The sequence below is a fragment of the Tupaia chinensis genome, unplaced genomic scaffold, assembly GCF_000334495.1.
Source record: "Tupaia chinensis unplaced genomic scaffold, TupChi_1.0 Scaffold000081_1, whole genome shotgun sequence".
In the NCBI taxonomy this organism is placed as follows: domain Eukaryota; kingdom Metazoa; phylum Chordata; class Mammalia; order Scandentia; family Tupaiidae; genus Tupaia; species Tupaia belangeri.
This window is the reverse complement of record NW_006159542.1, coordinates 3,012,763-3,037,978: the sequence shown is the minus strand read 5'-3', so window position 1 is coordinate 3,037,978 and position 25,216 is coordinate 3,012,763. Positions and strand designations below refer to the sequence as shown.

The 25,216-nt window shown below is 38.7% G+C and overlaps 1 protein-coding gene across 2 annotated transcripts in view; it reads right to left on the bottom strand.

Annotated features, from left to right (window-relative positions):
• Positions 1 to 8,886: 8,886 nt before the first annotated feature.
• The window catches only part of UGCG (UDP-glucose ceramide glucosyltransferase), a 44,756-nt gene continuing 28,426 nt past the window's right edge, over positions 8,887 to 25,216 (bottom strand). For both annotated transcript variants that reach the window (XM_006142738.1, XM_006142737.1), the window contains 7 exons: positions 19,460 to 19,562; positions 18,065 to 18,166; positions 16,915 to 17,027; positions 14,577 to 14,755; positions 13,519 to 13,605; positions 12,739 to 12,928; positions 8,887 to 11,198 (listed from right to left, as the gene is read on the bottom strand). In XM_006142738.1, the coding sequence (XP_006142800.1) occupies positions 11,028 to 11,198; positions 12,739 to 12,928; positions 13,519 to 13,605; positions 14,577 to 14,755; positions 16,915 to 17,027; positions 18,065 to 18,166; positions 19,460 to 19,562 (945 nt within the window). In that variant the 3' untranslated portion in view covers positions 8,887 to 11,027. The remainder of the gene's footprint in view (positions 11,199 to 12,738; positions 12,929 to 13,518; positions 13,606 to 14,576; positions 14,756 to 16,914; positions 17,028 to 18,064; positions 18,167 to 19,459; positions 19,563 to 25,216) is intronic.

Sequence of the window (25,216 nt, the reverse complement as noted above, 5' to 3'; positions counted from 1 at the left end):
AAGAAATTCTAATGGCTAAAAATCAAATGTACAATAATAATTTTGAGTTGGTCTCATGGCCTAGTGGTCGAGAGAACAGGATTGCACATGACCACGTGATTCAAATCCCAGCTTGAGAAATGTGTTGGGCACATGTGTGTACATGCCCCAAATCCTGACAGGATGTGGAGATGGAGGAGAAGGAATTATGGCGTGACTATTCCCCATGGGGTGGAGGGTGCTTTCTCCCTCTCCTCTCTCTCCCTCTCTAGCAGTTGCATGTGCTCTTTGGCACATTAAAAGGAATAAATAATCTTACTGATCATTTAAAAATGTGTATTTCAACAATGAGGTATATAATCTTTTCATTTGTCAAATTTAGAAAGATTTAGAACATAGCACTCCTGGCTCAGCTGCTGTAACGCAGTGGTAATGGAAGACATGATGACCAATTTGGAACCCGGGTCAGCCTGAAAGACGTTCTGGGCCTATGTGTGCATGCATAGGATCTTGAGGAACTGAAAGGCTGTGGAAGTAGGATTGTGGCATGGCAAGACCCTCTCCCTCTGCACGCACATGTGCTTTCTATCATTAAAAAAAAAGAAAATAGCAATTCTGAGTTCTAGCAAGGATGCCAAGTAATGAGCAATGCGCACACATTCTCTGGAAACCACTTCAGCAATATGTGTCAGAACGCTGAAAGGAAATAATACATTAAGAGTGATTTTTATTTCTCTTTTTCAAGACTTTTTTTTTACTATCCTTGTACCTGTTATTAGTCACTCTCATTTTCTCCTCTCTCCCAGGTCTTGGAAACCACTACCCCACTTCCTGTCTCTATGGATTAGCCTAGTCCAGACATTTCACACAAATGGGAACGACACAACATGGCCTTTGGTTCTTTCACTTAGCATCATGTTTCCAGAGTTCATTCTTAGTGTGGTGTGCATCAGTATTTCATTCCTTTTAAAGCAATGAATAATATTCCATTGTCTGGATATACGAAATTTTGTTCATCCACTCATCAGTTGACAGGCATTTTGGTAGTTTTCATCTTTTGGCTATTGTGACTAATGCTGCTATGAACATTCCTGTGTAAGTTTTCACGTGGACACGTTTTCCATTTCCAGTTCTCTTAGGCATATACCTAACACTGCTTTCATTCATCTTTTATGCTTCAGGTTTTCGATAGTAAATATGACCGACTTTTATGATCCAAAAGGAAATGTGTGATCTTTTTTGGAGAGATTTTTGCCATAGGGCGCATGCGCTCGCAAGACAGACAGAGAGAGACATAGAGACAGAAAGCGAGAAATCACCCCCCAGGGGGGATGGTCATGCCGCAATCCTTCTCCTCCATTCTCCTCTCGGGATCTTGGGCACGCATGCACACGTGCCCGGCGTGAGTTTTAAGCCACTGGGTCTGGGACGCGAACCGCGGTTGACTACGTGGGAGTCCAGCAGCATAGCCATTACGCTAACTGCTGGTTCCCGGAAATGTGTGATCTTAAAGCACAAAAAGAAAAAACCCTTTAAGAATCTATGGGTGTGTAGGGCATTGATGAGATGGCTTTAACAAGGTCACCTCTGAGTCTTTCTAATAACTGTTACCAATTTTTAAAATTTATTTCCAAAGATGAGATATTTTGCTGCTTAGAGTTGTGAAGCCAACTTATGAGAATAAAACTGAGTTTCCATAGCACAAGTTTTATCTGATGACCGAAGAATGGAGACGTGGGAGCCTAGCTTGCATATCTACTCCTTTTGTGTCTTGGGATGGGAATTTGAAGACATAGCAATTGGAGTAATGAGGGATGGGTAATAGAGGGCAGAATATTCAGAATTTTCCCTGGAAAAGACAGGAATTTCCCGGAATTCCAAAGCTTGTCTATTTTTCTTTCCTTATTAGGATAGTTCTAGTAGTAACCATGGAGATTGTCAGCTATCATGGTGCTGGTAGGTGTGCCATTGAGCATGCTAATATTGTAATAGTACGATAAGGATAAAAGGAGCTTGAAGTTGGCACTGGTCTTCCAGGCGCCATCTTGGTTCTGAGTAGTTTAGGCTGGTTACTTTTGTGGAGGCCTGATCTTGCTACTACTGACATGAACTCTCTAAAAGAAAAAGAGGCACTGGTTTTTTTTTTTTAATAGACTACAGATTAGTTTATTTTTAACACCCATCATGCCATGAATTCACAGGCAAGAGGTTCCAGTAGCTCAGGCTCCTTTCCATTGGTTCTCACAAAGTGTGCTTCTCTGGGTGGAGTAGGCTGGCGCTTTAGTTGAACCCAGGTACCTTTCTCTTTGGCTTCTTTCTTTTTCTGGTCATTTTCCTTCACACGTTTTAGGAAGCTATCTCTGCTCTTAGAATGTTTAATATGCTCAATATGCACATTGATTCTCTTGGCAAGAATCTTGCCCTTAACTTGTTTGTTCACAACAATGCCAACAGCATGCTGGGTAACACTGTAGACTCTTCCAGTTTTGCCCTGATAACATTTGCAGGGCATTCCTTTTTGAACAGTACCCATTCCCTTAATGTCTACAATCTCACCTTTCTTGTAGATTCTCACATATTTCACCAAAGGAACAACTCCATGTTTTCTAAAAGGCCTGGAGAACATATATCGGGTGCCTCTCCGCTTTCCCTTTGTGTTCATCATTTTGGTTAATCATTGGAAGATGGCGGTTCCGGTCAAAAGAAAGGCAAAAAAAAGGCACTGTTATCCAGGGGCTGGGATCTGTTAAAACTATGGGCCATCCAGTGAATGAGCAGTGGGAAGTGGCTGGGGTATGATCATGGGTTATGTGATGGGTGACAACTGTTGGCTTCTCAGAGTAAAAAGAGCAGAACCAGAAGCCAGAGGAGGAAAACGAAGATTCAGTGCTTTACTCATGTGCAGAGAAATCCTTTTGTTAAGCATGATGGATGGGGGCGGGGGCAGGGAGATAAAATAGCAAATGCCCTGCTAACACAACAAGAAGGTGAAAGCATATTCCATGACATTTGCACCAGAATTAAGAATTTCTCCTTGACTATCAATAATAGACACTTCCTGAGTGATTATTATGCGAGTGCACTGAAGGACCAGGAGGGCTGAAAAGAGAAAAGGACATGGGATGACTACTAACACCTGCAAAGTTCTAGACCTTGAAAGCTGGGAAAACTCTCTTTAAACATTTTAAATGCCTGACAAAATAGAAGGGACATGATGCAAGCACCAAGGGTCAGCCCTGGGGCCTAGTGGTTAAGGGAGCCTGACTCCATGGACAATCACAGTTTGAATCCTGGCCCGTGACTTGAAAACATGCTGAGCGCGTGTGTACATGCCCCAAATCCCAACGGGATGGAGAAATGAAGAATTGTGGTGTGATCATATCCCACTGGGGATGTTAAAAGAAAATCCATCAGATAGTTTAATTTAATGGGGTTTAATTGAGCAAAAATAAGCATGATTCGAATCAGATGGTTTCCCAGAATGACTTCCGATCAACTTGGGGCAACCTCGTGGTGATGTGGTATTGAAATTTTGGAAAAGTGATGTGTGTGGGAAAGGGAAAGTGACATAGAAAAATAAATCAAAGCGAGGGAATGAGGTAGAGAAACAGTTGGATTGGTTACATCTTAAAGTCTGTCTGTATTAACACAGTTTAAAAGGCAGAACGTGTGTGATTGACTGAAGCCTAGCTGCTGTGACTGGCTATAACTTAGCAACCAACAAAAATAGCAGTCTTCTAAGTGAGGTGGCAGTTTGTTTATGGAAGCCAAAGCAGGAATACAGAGGTTTTTTCAAGCCAATATATTTCAACAGGGAGTACTTTCTTCCTGTCTCTGTGGTGACAGCAATTTTTAAAAACACTCTGAGCATACAGAATTCTGGAGGGGTCCTGTTTTGACTATGACCCCAGGTTTAAAGGATGAAGAGCATTCCAATAGGCAGAGATGGTGAAGATGGACAGAAAGGGAGAACTTGTTGGCCAAGGAAACCCTACAGAAGCAAGAAAACCCTACAGAAGCAAGGAACTTGTTGGCCAAGGAAACCCTACTGAAGCAAGGAACCCTACAGAAGCATGAAGCAAGGAACTTGTTGGCCAAGGAAACCTTACAGAAGCAAGGTTCTGTTGGGAGGACAGAGTGGTCTGGTGTCAGTGAGGCACAGGGTTGGAGGCAGTGGGAGAGGTGAGGCTGGAGATGGGGTGTGAAATGAGAATAAAAAAGTAAGGACCACCTGACTTTGAGTAATACTGTGGAACATGAGGTCAGTAAAGGAAGCCAGTCAGAGGTTAAGTTCTAAGTCAATGTAGAAGCCAAACAGGAAGTAAATCAAACAGGCAAAAGTAAGCAATGAAAACCTACAGATTGTGAAAGAAAAAAAAAAACAACAAAAAACAGATTGTGGGCAGTGGTGGGTGCCTAAAGCTCTGCACTGATGCTGCTCAGGTTGTAGGGATATTAGTCTGGGATCAATTACAGATTTGAAGGTTAACAAGGAAGATTACCCTTCCAGATCACTTTCTGGTTTGTATTCCTGAGAGAGTCAAGTCAGAATTTTTTTTTTAAATTTTCAGCCTAGCATTATTGGGTCCTTGAGTAGGATGCATCATTATTGCAGTTTCCAAATATCTGTGCCCTTAGCTTTCATTTCTTCTTCCCATACTCTGAAATCCAATTAATCTGGTTTCTGCTCCTTCCACTCTACTAAACAAGCTCCCAGGAGCAGCCATTCTTTAAATATTCCCCTGGTGCCGGCCCAAATGGCACAGTACCAACATAATGTTACACAATGCTGAAGCCACAACAGGTCATCTTGAGTTTGCTTCCAGGGTCTCCCTGTACATGAAGGGTACACATGTGTGTGCCCATGATCCTGGCTGGCTGAGACCACGGAAAAAGTCAATTTAGAAAAGGTATTTCTTTGGCACAAAAATCCTGTGAGTGCTCTCTGCTGAGGTCAGGAACGATTTCTTGTTCTGAAAGTCTCACCCCTTTTCCTTCTCACTGAAGAAAATATATCTTACAACTAAGATCCAACAATACCAATGAGGGTACAGGGAGTGAGCCCGCTCTGGGATTCCCCTGCCTGTTTTCATTCTTTACGGCCCATGACCCCTCCCAGGACCACTTCCTTCCTGAAATCTGTCTTGCCAGGCCCTCCTTTTACTACTTCTTTCCTCTTTCAAAGGGGGAAAGGCGCTAACCTCACTATGCTTTATATACTTCATCTAACCATCCTCTGCGGCTTCAGGAGGTGCTTCAACAGCCCCCAGCCCCCATGGTAATACCCGTGCGCTCAGAAAGTTGAAATAAGATGCCAAAAGGCACACCGCTACCAAAGAGCTCAGTCTGATGGAGGTTTGGCCTGTTTTCCTCGAGGTTCTTCTCTCTGCATCTCTCAATAGGTATCCTGGATTCTCAACAGGTGACCCTCTGTCTCTGGAAATCACACTCTGTCCTCTGTCATCACACGTCTAGGAATTTTTTCTTTAGCCCCACACCTTTCCGTGCTCCTGAGCCTCAGCCCCATCGCAGTCAGCGGGGGCCTCTCCAGCATTCTGCCCATGTTCCTCTGGCTGGCCCGGTGTTGGGTTGTCGTGAGACGAGATTATAGAACCAGGGCTGGTGACACGGGTCAGAAAACAAAAGGTGGTCTGACTGCCATGGGAGGTGTGCAGGCGGTGGGGGGGAGGGAGGGTAGTCCAGCCATTGTCCTGTGCAGAAATAAATGGTACTCCTAATTTGTTGGAAATTCCTAATTTGTTGAAAATAGAGAATTACAAGTCCATGCTATTAGCATGGATGTCTTGATGACTAATATTCTAAACAACATAGCCACTTGTAACCACTCCAAGGACACCCAGAGTCTCTGCCAATCTCTCCCAGAACACGGGAGGGGTCACATGAAAGGCTTATTAGCACATTTTGGTTCTTAGGCAACTAGTTGCTTAAAGATCTGATAATGGTACATGTGGTATATTTGTACAAAATGCGGATAATTATTTTAAACTGTCTTGCAGACATAATTTTTATAGCAAACAGCTCAATTAAATGCATACCTTTGTACCTCTGTAGGGATCATTGTTCACTATTTTGCAATGCGCTTGTCTTTCCACAAAAAATCGTGTTGATATACAAAAAATTGTGTTGATATAGTCATAAACTATAATTTGAAATAAATAATTCAAGCACTAGTTCATGGTAAATGTCAGGTCTGAACATGATTTTAGTCTTATGGTATGCATTAATCTTCTCTACAATACTATATGTAAAGCATTTTACCTTAAACTTACTTTATAGTAATTTACATTCTTGTTCTACAGGCTTGAATCTGGCTCTCTGGAACAATTTTTTTCTTTCTTTTTTTGGAGAGGTTTTTGCTATAGGGCGAATGCACTTGCCAGAAAGACAGAGGCAGAGAGATAGAAAGTGAGAAATCACCCCACAGGGGGGATGGCCATGCCACAATCCCTTCTCCTCCATTCTCCTCTCAGGATCTTGGGCACGTATGCACACATGCCTGGTGTGAGTTTAAGCCGGGTCCAGGACTCAAACTGCAGTCAACTACATGGGAGTCCAGCGACACAGCCATTATGCTAACTGCTGGTCCCTCTCTGTAACAATTTTTAAGATTTACAAATAAGGTAGCTGGATCCCATATGGCCGACCATGAGTCCTGAACCTGTTTACTCGTAAAGCATGCCAGGTGCATGTGTATGGGTGCCCAAAATCCTGGAAGGAGAAATGTAGAAGAAATTGAGCTTTTTCACTTTTCCTCTCCGTCTCTCTCCAGTAAGCACACATAACCCCTAACAAAATTAAAAGAAAAAACTTAAGGTTTAGATAACAAGTTTGTTGTTATACATAGAAACTACTTTGCCTATTACGATCTTCTCCCAGCCGTGCCACCAATACCATAGCTACTTAACACTTATGATTACAACCCCTTTAGTGGGTATCTCAGCTTCATCACTATAAAACAAGGGTGAGAGGGGCCAGCAGGTGGTGTGGTGGTTAAAGGCAATGACTCCCACATGGCCGACTGCAGTTTGAGTCCTGGACTTGGTGGCTTGTTTTCTCTTTCTGGTCAAAATGAAAATAAATACACAAATCTTTAAAAAAAAAATTAAAAAAAAAAAAACTTAAAAAATATGGGCATGAGATCTCCAAGATTTGTTTAGCCATACAATTCTAAGACTTACTTAACTTGTTGTTGATCATTTGTTAAACTTTGGGGTTAGAAATATGGAGGCTGGGAAGTCTAAGATAAGGGCACATTCTAGTTCACAGATGGATCTTCTTGCTGTGTCCTCACAGAGTGGAAGAGGCAAGGGAACTTTCTGGGGTCTTTTTTATAATGGCATTCATTCTATCTGGAGCAGAGAAACCACATGACCTAATCATTTCCCAAAGGCCCTACCTTGAAATACTTTCACACTGGAGATTAGGTTTTAACAAAGAAATTTGGGGGGCACACAAGTATTTAGTCTATAGCAGATCTCTTGTCTGGATTTGCTATTTGAGAGAATCCTTTCCTCATGGGCTGGTGGTACAATAGGCCTGAGAGTGCCTCCAGTTGGAAGGAAGCTGGTCTTGCTTGGTGCATGAAGCTTAGTCCATCTTTTCTCTAGGTCTCAGGCAGCAGTCCTATTCCATCCCCTTTCTTGGATTTACTTTTCCTAGGCCTTGGAGTGGCAAGATCTAAACAGCTGAGTTCAAGTTGTGAGCCTAAGGGAAAGGGGACAAAGGGACCAGTGGGTCTTTTCTAAATGTTATTAAGGGTCAGCAGCCTCTCAGTAAAAGTAGAAGCAGAGCTCAGGACCTGCCCATAATGACTGAACCAGTCTCTGCATGCATGGCACTGACATTGGTATTTTTTTTTTTAAAGTTCTCAGGATCAGCAGTCAGCCGATAGCATGGTGGTTATAGCACTGGACTTACTTACATGTAGTTGACCACAGTTCAAGTCCTGGACCCAGTGGCTTAAAATTCATGCTGAGTGTGTGGGTGTGTGCCCAAAATCCGGAGAGGAGAACAGAGAAGGGGTTGTGGTATGGTCATCCCCATGGGGGGTGATTTTTCACCTTCTGTCTCTGGGAAGTGCACATGCCCTATAGCAAAAATCTCTTTAAAAAAAAAAAATGGTGATCCTAATGCACAACTATTGTTAAAAACCAAAAAAAATCCTACTTTAAGCCACAGGACTGCCTGTAGCATACATGAAAGAGTTCAGGGGCAGCGCCATGGCCTAATGGTTAAGGGAATTGGATTCTAAATGGCCAACTACATGGTATGAATCCCAGCCCCAGGAGCTTGAAAAAACACACTGTGTGTGTGTGTGCACGTGCGTGTGCGTGTATGTCCCAAATCTTGACAGGATGGAAAAATGGAGAAGGAATTATTGTGTGCCCATGCCCATTGAGGGTTTCTTTCTCTCTCTCCCCCCCTCCCTCTCTGGTGAGTGTACATGTCCTCTAGCAAATTAAAAAACAAAAACAAAGATTTCAAAATTAACATTTGACAAAACTCTTCTAGTAATCCTGATGTGAATAGTGAAACATGTTAGATTATTTCTAAAAGTATAAAAGAGAAGACAGGGAAAATAAACACATTGCTAATGTTTTCATTATATTCAAACTTTTATTTTTTTGAACAAAAAAAACTGAAGACAATGATTTTAAATAATAAAACATGGCATATTCTAGACACTTACTGGGTTTTATTTTTTTCAGAGGTTCATTAAATTTGGACTCTTACAGTTCTCTTGTGAGACTTCCTTCAACATTTACATTACTTCTTACTATTTTAGAATCACCCCAAACTTGTTAAACAAAGAATCACTCTGCTTAAGTGAAGCTTCATTTTAAGGAAATCTTCCACTACCACATAAGACACAAATACAGAACAGTCTTTTTTTTTTTTTTTAAATATTTACAAAACACGAGAAGTCTGTCCAGCCATTTTGGTTTTGCTGTTACGTTGCCCATACTGAGATCAGCAAAAAGCTAAGTAATAAGCAAGGTTTCACTGCAGCAATGAGAATGATGGCATCAACCAAACTTCGTTAAATGTATCAACAAATTACAGACATGCTAGGCACAATTCAACTCACATAATAGCGATTAAAAAAGAGAAGAAACATGTAGTGGGTCACAACTAGACTGGTTTTCACTGCGTGACTTTCCTCAGGGAACAATCCTCCCCATTTCACATAAAGAAAGGAATATGCGGCCAAGCCTTTGTTCAGGAAGAAAATGCCCTTCAAACAAATTTATCATTAGGCAAAAGAAAAAAAGAAATGGATGAGGCAGTTTGGCCCAGAGAAAAGCTTAAATACAATGTGTATACCTGGCGTATACACACGTAGAGAGATATTGCAATTTAAACCATGTCTTTAGTCATTAAATGAATTGGCTCAGTAGAGTGAGAAAGTGTTTGTTTTCTGTAAGTATATAGTTATTGCTAATATGCTACACATTATGCTTTGCCATGGAGATGGTATAACTTAGAATTTAAAGCTGCCACATTGCCAGTGTTAGTCCTGCGGGAGGCATTCATGTGGCCAACATGCCATCTGATTCTGAAGAGAAAGCAGAATACCACTATTAAAAAGAGAGAGAGAGAGAGAGAAAGAAAAAAGGCTTATGCACTGTCCCTTACATTTTTGCTTGTTTGTTGAAAAAAAAAAAAATAAAAACAAGTCCAGTTCACCACAAATTAGCACAACCTGACGAGCAAATTTAGCGGCACGGAGAGAGAGAGAAGTAGAGCATGCATTGACAACCAGCGCGGATCTAGTCTATTTTGTCATACAAACTGGAATATAAAAATCCAATTTAAATAAGACTAGACTGTAATAGTAAAAAACAAAAACGAAAAACAAAACACACACACAGGAGACTTAGTTTGATACTGATTAATTTTAAGAGTAAAACTTATCCTGTCCCCTCTTAATACTCTACTGCAATTTTTTTTTAAATTGATGGCTACAATATTTACTGACTTAAAAAAGATATTAAATACCTGTATCATGAAATTACATTCTTATTAACAATAAGACATACTGTGTAAGAAAATAGCTCATGTGTGAAATGTGTCTGAAATGCATTTTTCCTCATAAACTATCAAAACATCCACTCACACTAAAACAAAACCACTCCCAACCCTCCCTGAAAAAGAGTGAAGGAAGATGGGGGTGGGTCGGAGGAGGAGCAGGAAAGGCAAGATTTATTATAGCTACACTAATTACAGCACAGTGATTAACAATGGTTCAAGATGGAACCAACAAGAGGTGATCAAAAAGATGCCTTCGATACATGGCTACGATTAAAAACCAAAACTTAGCCACTTTTGGTTTCATTGCAGTGAGACCAAAGGAAAAAAAAAAAAAAATCTCTCACAGATTCATATAAATACTAGACTCTAGCTCTTTTTATTATTATTTTTTAAAAGTTTTTCCATTTGTTTTTGCAAGGCCTAGCTACCTTATTACAATTTATATTTGCTCTGCAACAACTACAAGAGGTAGGCATAAAGCATGAAAAAGTTTCTCAGTTAGTACCTCTCGGTGGCTTGTGCACTGCACCACACCAGTCACTCGAGACGTGGAAAGTCGTTACCTGTAGTCTTTTCTAAGCCCCCAAACAAAGCAGCTGCCGTCCTGCCCACACGTGCGCTACGAGTGTACTCACCAATAAGAAACTTTCTCTACTGAAGGATACTGTCAGTGTTTGTTGCAGAGCATTTATATATATATGTATGTATTTATTTAAAAAAATAAACGGACGACGACAAAGAAAACAATCCCAGGTTCCTAGAACCGATTCTCTTGATCCTCTACTTCCACAAAATAAAGTGATTTGGCCAAGATTACAGATGTGTTTTGTTTGTTTGTTTTCCACAGATGCAAGTGCCATGCAAAATAAATTAAAGACCAGATACCAAAACATACATGTGATAAAACTACTGAAGGTAGATCTTTAAAAGCATTGATATAAACATAATTTATAATACTTCTCTTTTTTCCTTTATATACAGTCACAAAGCTGTAGTTATACATCCAGGATTTCTTCCGCTGTACCTCCACAGCGTAACCTGTAGCGACCAGTTCTCCAACTTATAGTAGGGTCCCATAATGCCGACAAAAAAATGTATATTGTCATAGATTCACGGATGAACCAAGCAACTGCATAATCAAGTTTTGAAAAACACAGTGTGCCACCCTAGAAGTGAAAAGAAATTTTTTTTTTACTCACTGTTAAAAGACACAAATACTGGGGACCACCAGGTGGCGTGGTGGTTAAGGCGCTGGACACTCCCACAAGGCTGACCAGGGTTCGAGTCCTGGACCTGGTTGCTTACTTTCTCATTTCCCTCTGTCTCTCTCCAGTCAAATTAAAAAATCAATGAGTGAATAAAAATAAATAAATAAATAAATTTTTAAAAAAGGACACAAATACTGAAATTCCTGGCTTTCACTCTTCTAAGTATACTACATAAAACCAGACATGCTTCCTCAGCTTTTTTTTTTTTTTTTTTTTTTTTGTTGCCAGAGGGAGCATGAGCCTGCCAGAGAAAGGTGAAGTGGAGAGTGAGCGAGAGAGAGAAAAATTATCCCATGAGGCATGCATTTATATATGACTGGTGTGATTTTCAAACTACCAGGACTGGGATTCAAACTGGGGTCGGCCATGTGGGATCTGTTCTCTAACCATTAGGACATGGGGCCAGCCTGCCTAGGGTACTTTAACTGCGGGAGCATGAGCCTGCCAGAGAAAGGTGAAGTGGAGAGTGAGCGAGAGAGAGAAAAATTATCCCATGAGGCATGCATTTATATATGACTGGTGTGATTTTCAAACTACCAGGACTGGGATTCAAACTGGGGTCGGCCATGTGGGATCTGTTCTCTAACCATTAGGACATGGGGCCAGCCTGCCTAGGGTACTTTAACTGCTAAGCTTTTGAGTTTTAGAGAATGTTAATTATTAGTAGAAGAAGCCTTAAAATGACTGCTATTTGAGTCAGCCCTGTAGCCTTGTTATTAAGGGAGCCGTATCCCACATGGCTGACTGTGCAGTTCAAGTCCCAGTCCTGGTGACCTGAAAAACTCACTGGGCATGTATGTGTGCACAAGTGCCCCAAATCCCAACAGGATGAGAAATGGATAAGAATTGATTGTGGCATGACCACACCCCGTGGAGACTGCTTTTTCTCTCTCCTTCACTGCCTTTTGCTGGTGAAAGCATGCACCATTTGGCAATTAAAAAAATAATAATTAAAAAAATCTCCATCCTGGGGCCAGCAGGTGGTGTGGTGGTTAAGGGTGCTGGACTCCCACATGGCCGACCGGTGTTCGAGTCCCAGACCTGGTGGCTTGTTTTCTCACTTTCTCTTCTCACTCTCTCACCCTGTCCCTCTCTGGTCAAATTAAAACAAACAAACAAACATAAATAAAGTTCAATAAAATAATTCTTTTTAAAAAGTCTCTATCCTAACTTATTCTTAAATTTGAATACTCATTGATAAACTTAATGTCATTTTTTTAAAGCCTTAAATAAACTGACTATATAACTCACTGAAAGCTGCAAATCAAGTTAAGTGTTCTATTAATATTCCTCTAGGGAAGTAATGTTTAAACCTGATATTAACCTTCAGTGGGGAGCTTGAAGAATAGCTCAAATGGATTTTCTTCAACCATTTCTAAATTAAGATAGTTTAAGTTCAATCAAATTGCCGCAAACAATTTCTTGCCTAGCCACATACCTGGACACCCCTGAGTTGAATGTAGTCAAATATAAACCATGCGAGGCAATGACACATGAAAAATACCATAATATCCCATCTGAATACATGGTGGGCTGCCCATCCAATAATTAAACTGGCAACAAAACATTCTGAAATAGGCTCACAAATGATTGTAGCAGGAAGCATGTTAATTCGTAATTTGGTCCACCTAAAAAAGAAAGAGCTTCTTTAAAGTAATAACCTGGCAACAAAACTAATTCATTTTTTTTCTAAAATGATTAACATTTTTACCTTCTTATATTAAAGAAACCCTCCTACTTTATAAGAGTTTTTAAAAAATAAATCTATTTTATTACATATTAAAAAATCCTATAGATTAATGTTTATGGTCTACATTCTGATGAAGATTTAAAATTTAACCAAAGTACATAAAGTTAGAAAGCAGAAATTATATTAAAAATATTGACACTCTAAACATCTTTTTGAATGCTTTCAGTGGTACAAAGCAAAGAAAATATATTTGGATGTTAAATTTATTTTAAAACAGAAGTAAAATTCAATCTTCTGGAACTAAAGTTTATATTATGAAAAATGTGTATTATGAAAAAAAATGTATGATTTCAAAAGGTATACCAAATTAAACTCATACTTCCATTTTCCACCAAATTTCTAAAGCCCTATCATGTACGAAAATTTGACATCCTATGATTTACTATGTATTAACTACATTAGGACATATCAAAATTATCCCTCTTCCTTTACTTTTAACAAAGTATAAAAAGAAGACCACTGATTTACCTGATCATTCTGGACTGAAACTGCGAAATTGAATATGAGCCAGAGTTCTGCATTGCAACTTGGGTGGACATGGCAAACCTCCAACCTCTGAAAAGTAAGGCAATTATAAAATAAGTTATGATGATTGGTTATGCATTTATAATATCAATCGCTACAGAATTAAGCAACTGTTGGTATTCAGGGCAAACCTAGACCTCGGGATTAGCATACTACTTTAGGTGTATCATACATATTATGGATGCTTCACAATCACTCTGGCCCATGACAGTACCATCTAAGAAAGAGCTAGAAAAAAACCCACAACCTCCTTAGTTTACAGTTTAAGAACCTTTAAATGCAATTATCCTGAAAGTACTAAATGGAGAGGGTACTGTATTGAATAGCCTAGTATCTAATGACTACACGCCAAAGGGGAGAGAAAATGTGTGTGTGCGTACATACGTGAATGTTCAACAAGAAACGAAACCAAAAACAGACAATGTATCTCATGAGACACACTAGGAAACCATAACCATGAACACCATTAGGAGAGAAGTTTTAAAACATGCTTCAGTTTTGAAGACCATATGTTACATAAATGATCACAAAGGCAGTGATCTCCTTTATAATCATATCAACATTTTGTGATAGAGAAAACACTAAGCCAATCGTATAAATCATTAAGTGGCTTCTTAGTAAAACATCAAATAGTCTACTGAGAAATTCAAGTTCTGAAGTGACAGTCTTCAAATTTTCACCTCCTGTCTCATGACTGAACTGATAGTTTAAATTCTTCCGAAACGGATAGAAATTTACATCTACATTAATGAACATTCATGATCAGAGAGAAGCTTTCTTTTAATCACTTCAACATTAATTTAAAGAATGGAGAAGAATCAGAATATTGTTTCTTTAGTACACACTTAGTAATTAATATGAATTACTTTCTAAGATCACTATTTCATATTCATTAGTAATATAAACAAATAAAATACAAAAGCTCTAATCCATTAATCCATAGAAATAAACTAACAGAAGTAAGATACTAAAAATACTCTGGCCTAATTTAGTTTTCTTACCTGTCAGCTATTGCTTTGGCCATAAAGTAATCTTCAGCAATGTACTGAGCAAAAGCTATAAGCCCTCCTGCTTGATCTAACACATCTTTTCTCATTAGACAAGACATTCCTGTCACACATTTGAAACCAGTTACATTGGCAGAGATATAGGACCTGGGATGGGAAGTTCCAAAATACACCTGCCCCCAAAAAAGAAAAAAACAAAAAACACAATGCATGCAGTTAGAATTTTTTTTGTTAAAAGTATGGTATCTGCAAACTTTTAAAAAATAATTATTTCATTTAACTTCTTTTCCTTATTTATTTTTCATTTGACCAGAGAGGGACAGAGTGAGAGGAAAAAAAGAGAGAGAGAGAGAAAGTGAGAAAGCAAGCTGCCAAGTCTGGGACTCGAACCATGCTTGATCATGTGTGAATTTAGCGCCCTTAATCACCACACCACCTTCTGGCCCCTGCAAACTGTTTTCAAAGATTTTCTTTAAATACGATGGAATGAATATCCTATTATCCCTACATAAGCCACCTACATATAACAAGTGCTACACAGTGTTTACACAGTAGGCAGTCAGTAATGTATATGGCTGACTGCTCTTCTGTAACCACCACTGTAAAGAAATATTTACCTCTAGAAGGAAAAGCCTTTTCTATGCTCAAATACTGTCCTCTCTAAAACTATAACATTCAAGAATTTACCAAAATAAAATTTAATTTGTATTTAAAATGAGACAAAATGTCAGGTAATGGGGGCTGGATGGTGGTGTAGCAGTAATACGTGACACTCTGCAAACTGAACCCACACAAGGAGGCCCCCAATTTGTATTTAGAGACCCCTGAAGATGCCAGGCACACGCGTGCTCATGATCTAGGGCCAGCTGAAGCTGGGGCGTAGATCATGGTACAGGAAACCTGATGGTGAGATGGTCTCTCTCTTTCTTAAGGAAAAAGTGAATAAAACATAACATGTATCACTCACAAACATAAGATCTTAAAAATATTTTATATAATTGCACACACACCTCTACCTATTTTATTTTGGTAAATATACCTACATATACAAGAGGACTCTTCAAAAACTTTTTGGAATATGATTATAAAAAGTACTACATGGAATTCAGGGGTTTTTTGGCACCAAAATAAACTCATAGCTTAATTCTATTCTCAATGAATTTTTTGGAAGCCCTCCCCACATATACCTGCATGTCATGCTTCCAATACCTACAGGTCTATCAATCTTCTGAATAATCCTATTTCTTAGCTCCTTTACTTGCATTTCTTCCTTTTTAGTTGCTTCCAGCCCCTAAGTAACTAAGTTCTTCCTAATTTTCCCCCTTTCAGTTTTTGTAAATAAGGCATATACTAAAATTCTGTCTCTCATTTTGCTGTTCTCTCCCCAGACAATGCCTTAAAATTATGATATGCAAATTAATCGATTGATAGCAGAAAAAGACTGTCATCACCTACTTATTGGACACACAAGTCTATTTATTATTTATACCTCTGACAGCTACCTTTCTCATTAGCTTGAAATAAAAAGCAGTGATCTTTCCCGATGCCAAGACTTACTTGCACAGTGAAGAAATAATAGAATTTTATGAGGTGATTAAGAACATGATTCTGCTACCAAGCCTACGCCCAGATGCCAATGAAGCCCTGGTGTTCGTGGGATGGGATAGAACCTAACTTCCTAAGAGACCAGAAGCACACATCTGACTTCCTTAGTGAGGTTTTACAGAGGTGGGATGAAGGCTCCCCGAATTTCTTCACAGAGAGCAATGATTTCCCTGGCCTATCCATATTCGATCTCTAAATACGGCAGAGTGACTTCAAGGGACTAAGTGAGTGTGTTCTGGGAGATGTTGATCACTGACCTACCAACTTGGATATTTCTAAAACCAAAGTACAACAAGCTACCATATTTTAAAATAGCTACCCAGAGTTTCTTTACTCAACAGCATGGAGGCCCTGCTGGGGGTTGTCTCTCTCTCTCTTGCTTATGGAAGAGATATTTCTTTTTTTTTTTTAAAGAGAGAGCTTTTCACCTTTTTGTTTTTCAAAGAATATGTTCCATTCAGCTGACAATAAGGCCACAGACATTCCTGTGTACAGCTGTTCACAGCTAGGGGTAGAAGTCAGTTCAGTAATACCAGACAGCGATCCCAGGGGGCAAAGAATTTCCTCACGATCGAAAGTAGCAACTCTTACCTTGAGGACTGTACTACCCAGCAGGTTCCCAAACAGATGCAACACACTTAACTCAGGTAACCAGTCCCAACTTTCAGACCTAGAGAGCCTCAAGTTTCTGGGATATTGTAACAGGAATACTAACCACCGCACTTACCTGTTCTAATGTAGCAGCAAAGCCCTGCCTGTCTGCTACATAAGGCAGGCCGTGAACCAAGCCCACTTTTTCTGTCATTTGATTAACCATGTCAGTTAGTGTGTCTGGAATTACTACAACGAAATAAAACAAAACAAAACAAAGTGGGGAGGGGGAAAGAAAAACAATTTTGAGTAAAATGCTCACTAAAGTAAAATATACTTGTAAATAGTTCTTAAATTCTTAATAAAAAATAAATTTAACATTTGGATCTTATGAAAAATTCTTTTTTTTCTTTGAGAGAGGTTTTTGCCATAGGGCGCGTGCGCTCACCAGACAGACATAGAGACAGAAAGCGAAAAATCACCCCCCAGGGGGGATGGTCATGCTGCAATCTCTTCTCCTCCATTCTCCTCTCGCGATCTTGGGCACTCACGCACACGCGCCCAGCGTGAGTTTTAAGCCACCGGGTCCGGGATGCGAACCGCGGTCGACTACGTGGGAGTCCAGCGACATAGCCATTACGCTAACTACTGGTTCCCTGAAATAATTCTTAATCACTGTTCTGAGAAGACAAAAACTTCATTTATGATAAGCTAATTTACTCTCTACATTTCTAGCTGATATATAGCTAACATGAACCAGATGCAGGATATACCTTGAAAATGTCCAACCCCCACTACCTCTGGCAGGTCAGAACTTCCACTGTGTCCTAGTGGAAGGTTTATAGGAAGAGAGAGGCCAGAGGACCTCAGTAGAGGCCAGAGGACCTCAGTTCTTGTGACAGCTTCTCGACTCTCCCACCTTAAGAAAAGAGCCTCTACTTTCTCGGCAGATATGACAGGTATCTATCTGATCTCACAATGAACAGGAATGGGGTGAGACTGTATTTAACCAAGATGAGCACACTAAAAACCATAAAAAGTATATGATGGTAAAAATTTACCATGACAAATATAAAGACTGAACAATTTTTGACCATGAGTTAACAGATTTATAATGGTCCAGATTAATTTGTAGGAATACTACACATACTAAGTTTTCAAATTTGCATTTTAAGCTACTAATATAACAGCACCTATTACCACAAGACTTGATAATGTGCTTCCAGATGACGTTGGCATTTTATCATAAAATAGATACTTTTAAACAGTAAAAAAGAAATTCTCACCTCTTATTCCACTATCACAAATCCATATAAGATCATACTTTGCAACTTCATATCCTGGCATCAAATTATTGATTTTAGGGTTAATGCCGACCTTTTTGCCACCTAAAAATGTAAAGGTACAGCAGTGAAGGATTTTTGGAACACTGAAAATACTTTCTATTATACAGAGATATGGTAGAGAAAAGGGAAAAGTATTTGCATATCTAGTAATTTAAAAGATACATTTTCAATTAATTTTATATCCCATATTATATCCCACATTTTCTAACTTATTTAGAAAAAAACCTGTTCATTCTTAAAAGGACTGTATTATTTATCTTTGAAAATTCACTATTTCAGTTTTCTAATTAAGTTCTTGTATTAACAATTATGTATTGAAGGGGGAAGATATGTATATAGGTGGGGATTAATTAAATTGTAACAAAGTAATTATAAATGGATACTTAATGGTACTTGTATAACATGGCAACTATAATTAATAACAACATATGGTATTCTTGAAAATTATGGAGAGTAGATTTCTTGCCACCAATAAATAAGTATGTGAGGTAATGCATATGTTAAGTAGCTTGATTTAGCTATTCCATAATACAAATGTAAAAATATGCCATATACCACAAATATATACAAATTTTACTTGTCGATTTTTAAAAAAATGACAAGAAAATAGCTATAGAACTCATTTTGAAACTATCGTAATTAAAACAGCATAGACAAAGACAGCCTGGGGTGTGATGGTTAAGGTAGATGGATTCCATATGGCCAACTGCAATTTTGAGTCCCGGACCTAGTGGCTTGAGACATACCCTGGAGCATGTGTGTGTTTGCCCAAAACCCCAATGGGAGGGAAAAATGAAGGAGAAGGGATTCTTGATGTATGTGGTGTGATCATTCCCCATGGTGGGGTGCTTTTTCACTTTTCCTCTTTCCTCCCACAAGGAGCACATACACCCTCTGGTAAATTAAACAAACACACGTTGGTAAGTACAGTTCTACAAGTCTTTAGAATAAGTTTTAAGACTTTTGGAAGAATAAAATCTTGCAATAAAAGTGAATTATATTGATCTTTCCAAATTTTAGTCAATGAGATACAAAAAAAAAAGGGCCACAAATTGAAAATATTAAAGAAACAAAAAAGACTCTCCTATTTGATTGATGCATAAAGTACAGTATTTCATAATATCTTGCTAACCCCAGATATAAAAGAAAACTTTGTGTTTATAACTTTTCTCAAAAGGAATGTAAATATCTGTCACTATTCCAACAGACAAGTTTAAAGCAAATATGTTGATAACTTCAATGGGTGGCCAACACCTTAATCTACAGTTTAATGTAGAGCTGACTGAGACTGAGTATTATCAAAGCACAAGAGTACAGAATGTATTTGCTACTCACCTATAAACAATCTAGCATCAACATTTGGATATTTTCCAAGAAGCTTCTTACAGACATCAATAGCTGGATCGTCATGATCTTGTACACAAAGGAGTACTTCATACTAGTTAAAGAATATATTTTATGTAAATTGATCTTTAAAAAATAAGCAATTTTTGTTAGCATTTACTGATTGAGCAAAAAGCCTACGATAAACAAGCGACTGTATTCACAAAGGTAACAAGAGAGTATCCAACATGGATGTAAACACTTAGGATGAGAAGTATTGCTTTCAAGGACAGTTTCTCCAGAGCAGGGGCCTTTATCCAAACAGAAAGGGTGAGGAGGAGACTGGTAATGTAAACAGCTGAAGTCTGGCCGTTCCCAGGGAGGCGACTGGATCTCAAGCTTGTTCATGGTTTATCGAATGCTTTCAGGGTACCCGGCAGAGAGAAATGCAACACAGAAAGGACGCAAACTAAAAGCATCCACTGTTCTCTAGAAGTTTTTGTTTCTTAATATTATTTCATGAGGGTGGTGTAGATGACATATATAAAATCTCATTAGGATCAATTTAAAGAGTTTTTCCAAACTCTTCGCATGAATGGGACAAAATGAGATGATCATTTTCCGATAGAATTTGATTAGATTGAACACTTATCATCCTGGAAAGCATGTTTAGTCTTCTAATGGTGAAAATGCTCAGGATTTTATTTTGTCTAGCACTATGGTTTGACAGTAAATTAAGAAAATTCTTTTTTTTTTTTAAGAGACTTTTGCCATAGGGCAGGTACACTTGCCGGGGAGGGAAGGAGAGAAGAAGAGGAGGAGAGAGAGAGACAGAGATAGTGAGAGGGAGTGAGAAATCACCCTCCAGGTGGGATGGCCATGCCGCGATCCCGTCTCCTCCATTCTCGCGGGATTTGGGGCACATACATATGCATGCCTGCTAAGAAAATTATTTCTTAATACTTGACTGGCTGTGTCAAACGTACTCTGGAATATTTATTTTAAAAAGAGAGTTGGGCCTATGCTTAGACCTTGAATCTCTGGGGTGATTATAACACAAAGACAGGTTTACAAATTCTTGAGCTAAACCAGTTACTGTTTAATAAAAATACCAAAAATTTTAAATGTTTACTTCCATATACATAGATACTACTGTATTACTTTGTATGATATAGATATATATATATATATCCGTGTGTATGTATATATTTTTTTCCAGACTCTGTAATAAAGTCATGCTGACTCAATGATAAATTTCCTACCAAAAGCCCTTTCTAAAGCTGGCTGAACATTTTTAAGCACATAAGGGAGGTTATTATCTTAAAATTATTTTAGCAAAAATTGCCAAGAAATTTATGGTTGACCACAAAAAGATCAGGACTAAGGTCAATGAAGGTTTAGCTAAAAAGACAAGTTTTTTTCTTTTAGGAGAAAAAATTTTGTTAATAATTCATTCAATGGAGAAAACAATGTATACTTTCTTCATATTTTCTGCTTACTATTGTTCTATTGATATATTTTACCCAGCATCTACCTTTAATGACTGACCAAACTTGCCGCTCAAAAGGTGGCAAGGTGATAGTCACCAACTTCACAGTGACCTAGTATCCAGAGACCAGACGCAAAGCTGGGATTGGAAAAGGTACCACAGCTACCTACTCCAACCCTAAAATTTCCCCAAGTGTTGACTCTTAAGTCGACAACAACCCTATGTCACATTTTGATTCTCAAAACCAAAAAGGCAGTGACCTTATCAATGAGCATTAGAAAGGCTAAATGACTTTCCAAGGGGCAAAGGGATCATGATGAGCTTTCTTGCGATGGTAAGGTGTTTAAACAGCATTGTTCTAAGATTCCTTGTTTTGCCAAATGTACTGGGTCGTCAGGGAAGTCAGGACGCATTTTTGCATAGAAAAACATGGAAAGATACATCATGACTTTCTCAATTTCTTTATTTAATGTTTTTAAAAATAATTATTATTGTTTTTGTTATAGGGCACATACACTCACCAGAGAGATAGAGAATGAGAGAGAGCGAGCCACCAAGTCCGGGACTCTAACTGCAATTGGCCATGTGGGAGTCTAGTCCCTTAATTACTAAGGCCCTTTAATACTTTTATCAATGTTTGCTATTTTAAAGGCTTTATGTGATTAGAGTGAAAGAAAGTATTAAGCAACACAATTTGCTAAAATATACCAACGACAACAAAAAATTACCAATCCTAGTTGTATGTTTTTTTTCCTCTAGCAAAAGAAAACTTGGGAAAAGACAGTACTAGAAATGTACTCAATGAAGAGAAAAAACTTTGGTGTAAGGTAAAGAAGATTGTAAGTAAGGGAGGTGCAGTTTACCTTTATTCAGATGCAGGTTTAAAGTTTCAATTTTTTATTGATTACATCCCTTAAATGTAATATCAAATTAAAAACAAATACCTTCTACTTAATCAGAGAGCAAATAAAATTCAATTCTCATTACCCAAAAAGTGTTCAGACTCTTTTCATTTAATTGTGACTGATATTAAAAATTATGTCGAACTGGAGGTAGCATTCCAAGTGCTTTCATTTCCTTTTTTTAAGAGAGATTTTTGCAATAGGGTGCATGCACTTGCCAGAGAGCCGGAAAATGGGGGAGATGGCCAGGTCACTATATCTTCTCCATTCTCTGGTCATTTTGAGCATGCACACACACCCAGTGTGAGGTTTAAGACGCCGGGTCCAAGACTTGAACCGCAGTTGACTACATGGGAGTCCAGCAACGTAACCATTATGCCACCTGCTGGTCCCCTTTCAGTCTTAGTTTTACTACCTGCATTAATAAGACTTATGCTTGATTTTTAAAATTTGATTTAATTTTTTAACTTGCTAAAGGGCACAAGCACTTGCTGGAGAGAGAGACAGAAAAATGAGAAAGCAGCTCCCATATGGACGATGGTCATGGAATAATCCCTTCTCCATTTCTCCCTTCGGGTTTTTTTGAGCATGGATGCATGCACATGCTCTGTTCCTAAAGCTGCAGGGTCTGGGACTCAAACTCTGCAGTTGGCTAGGGGGGTTTCAGCTGTCTTAACCACCACACCAACAGCTGGCCCTGATTTTTTAACTGACCCTATTTTTAGTTCTTTAATTCTATGTTTTAAGACTACTTAGTTAGAAAATAACTCTTAAGGATGGCAATATCACTGACAACGAAGAACCCAAAACAAGGCAGTGGACTTACCACATTTTAAAATAAATGTTATATTTCAAAAAAAAAAAATCAGAATTCACATAGCCTCACTCTTTCACAACTCTGATTATTAATTTAAATTCTTCAGTCGACCAGAATTTACTGAAATAAAGCCAGCAAGCCACTTCAGATGCAAATTACTGAATCCTGCTGCAGCCGAATCTCTCTCCAACCCTCTCTAAGCTGATGGGGATTCGATTTTGTGAAAAATGAACTTCACATTCACCTTTTCATTCTTCTGCTTTTTCTAGTATCAATAAGAAGGTGGATTTATGAAATATTTTTAAAGCACCTAAGTCTTTCATGGCATTGGTACAATCTCACCAAAATTAGAACCCAGCAATTCAGAATGATACCAGTAGTAAACCTTCCTGTACAGGTCCAAAGTCCAATAAAAATTTAAAACTTCAATATGTGTTTTTCCAGAATGACCTATGGTGTGCCAAATCAAGTAACAGAGGGAAAATTATGTCCAGAATGAAAACGTTTCCAGTTCATGCCCAACGGAAAGCAAATTAAAGTGCCCTGGGCTTGGCAGTCACATGAATGTTTATTTTGTGACTATCTGCCTCCTTGGTGACACAAACATCTCCCCTGTTCACACTCAGATGTGTGCAATGTCGGTTGTTTAACTTTAGTCTCTTGTGGAACATGTGCCGTTCTGCTTGATTTTTTTGTGTGTGAGATCAAACATTCCCCTTACATTGTAGATACTTACTATACTTTTCCTGTTTCCCAAATCTTCTACTTATACAGATAATACTTTAATCATTACAAAATAAAACTGTGTACTAATAAAGAATAAAAATATGCATATGCTCTTATTTGTTTTATAATGACTTTTTTTTTTTTGGAGAGGTTTTCGCTATAGGGCGCGTGTGCTTGCCAGACAGAGACATAGTGACAGAAAGCGAGAAATCACCCCCCCAGGGGGGATGGTCACGCTGCAATCCCTTCTCCTCCATTCTCCTCCTCTTGGGATCTTGGGCACGTGCACACACACACACCTGGCGTGAGTTTTAAGCCACCGGGTCCGGGACGCGAACTGCGGTCGACTACGTGGGAGTCCAACGACATAGCCATTACGCTAACTCCTGGTCCCCTATAATGACTTTTCAAACAGCTTTCTCTTCAACCAACTTAAATGTCTCGGTGATACAATATAAATGGAAAAAGAACTACATGAAAACTACAGCTTGAGATAATTCTGAAGTGTAATTTTAAAGAAAATCTTCATTCAGAAGAAGAAATATAGATTTATCTCAAATGTTCATAATTAATGGAGACATATGCTCCCTAGGGATATTTTAAAAAACTCTACAACTAAAACCCACACTTTCTCAACCTTTAAAATCCTATTACTATCATTTCCCAAGTGCTGCAATGCTAAAAATTCTGTAATTAAGTTTCGCCAGTGGTCTAATGGGGAAAGGTCAGGATGATGATAGGTTAAAAAATTAAAACAGGGAACCAGCAGGTGGCATGGTGGTTAAGGGTGCTGGAACTCCCACATGGCCGACCACAGTTCGAGTCCTGGACCTGGCAGCTTGCTTTTTCACTTTCTCTCTCTCTCTCTTCCTCTCTGGTCAAATTAAAATAAATAAAGTTAAATAAAATAATTCTTTCAAAAAAAGTTTTAAAAAAAAATTAAAACGGGGGGCTGGCAGGTGGCATGGTAGTTGAGGTGCTGGACTCCCACATGGCCGACCATGGTTCAAGTCCTAGACCTGGTGGCTTGCTCTCTCACTTTCTGTCTCTCTCTGGAGAGACAAACAAACAAAAAACTAATAATAAATTAAATTAAATTAAAAAAATTAAATTTGGAAATTAAGTTCTAGAATGATAAATATATATAGTTTGAAGTTAAGCTCTATGACATATCCCATAATTGATTAAAATATTCTCATCCAGAAAAATAAATGATCTTTGTATTTATTTAAAAAACATGGGGCTTGAAAAGATTTCTGTGTTTATTATTGCAGTGCAGCAGTTTAGCACTGTGTATAGGGGGCAAAATCTCCCAAGTCTGACCCTGGCAGCTTGAAAAACATGCTGGGCACGTGTGTGTGTGCCCCAAATGCTGATGGAATGAAAAAAATGGAGGAAAGAGGACCATAGTGCAACTATGCCCCACTGAGGGTGCCTTCCTTCTGTCTTTCTCTCTCTCTGGTCAGCATATGTGCCCCTTGGCAATAAAATAAAAACAATACTAAAAATAACTGAATGATATTCATATCCACATACTTAATCAGAGCTGCATTAAGGCTATCATGTCTGTGTCTTCTCTATTCTTTTCATAGGTGCTACTGAGAAGAATAAGAGCTGAAAGAACAGAAATAATAAGAGTGTGGGGGGCAGCAGGTAGCATCGTAGTTAAAGTGCTGGATTCCCACATGACCTACCATGGTTCAAGTCCTGGACCTGCCTGTTTGCTTTCTCACTCTCTCTCTTTCTCCCTCTCGTCAAATTAAAAGATAATAATAAATAAGTAATTCTTAAAAAAAAAAAAAAAGGTGTAAACTGTCACCATGAAAGGTACAGTG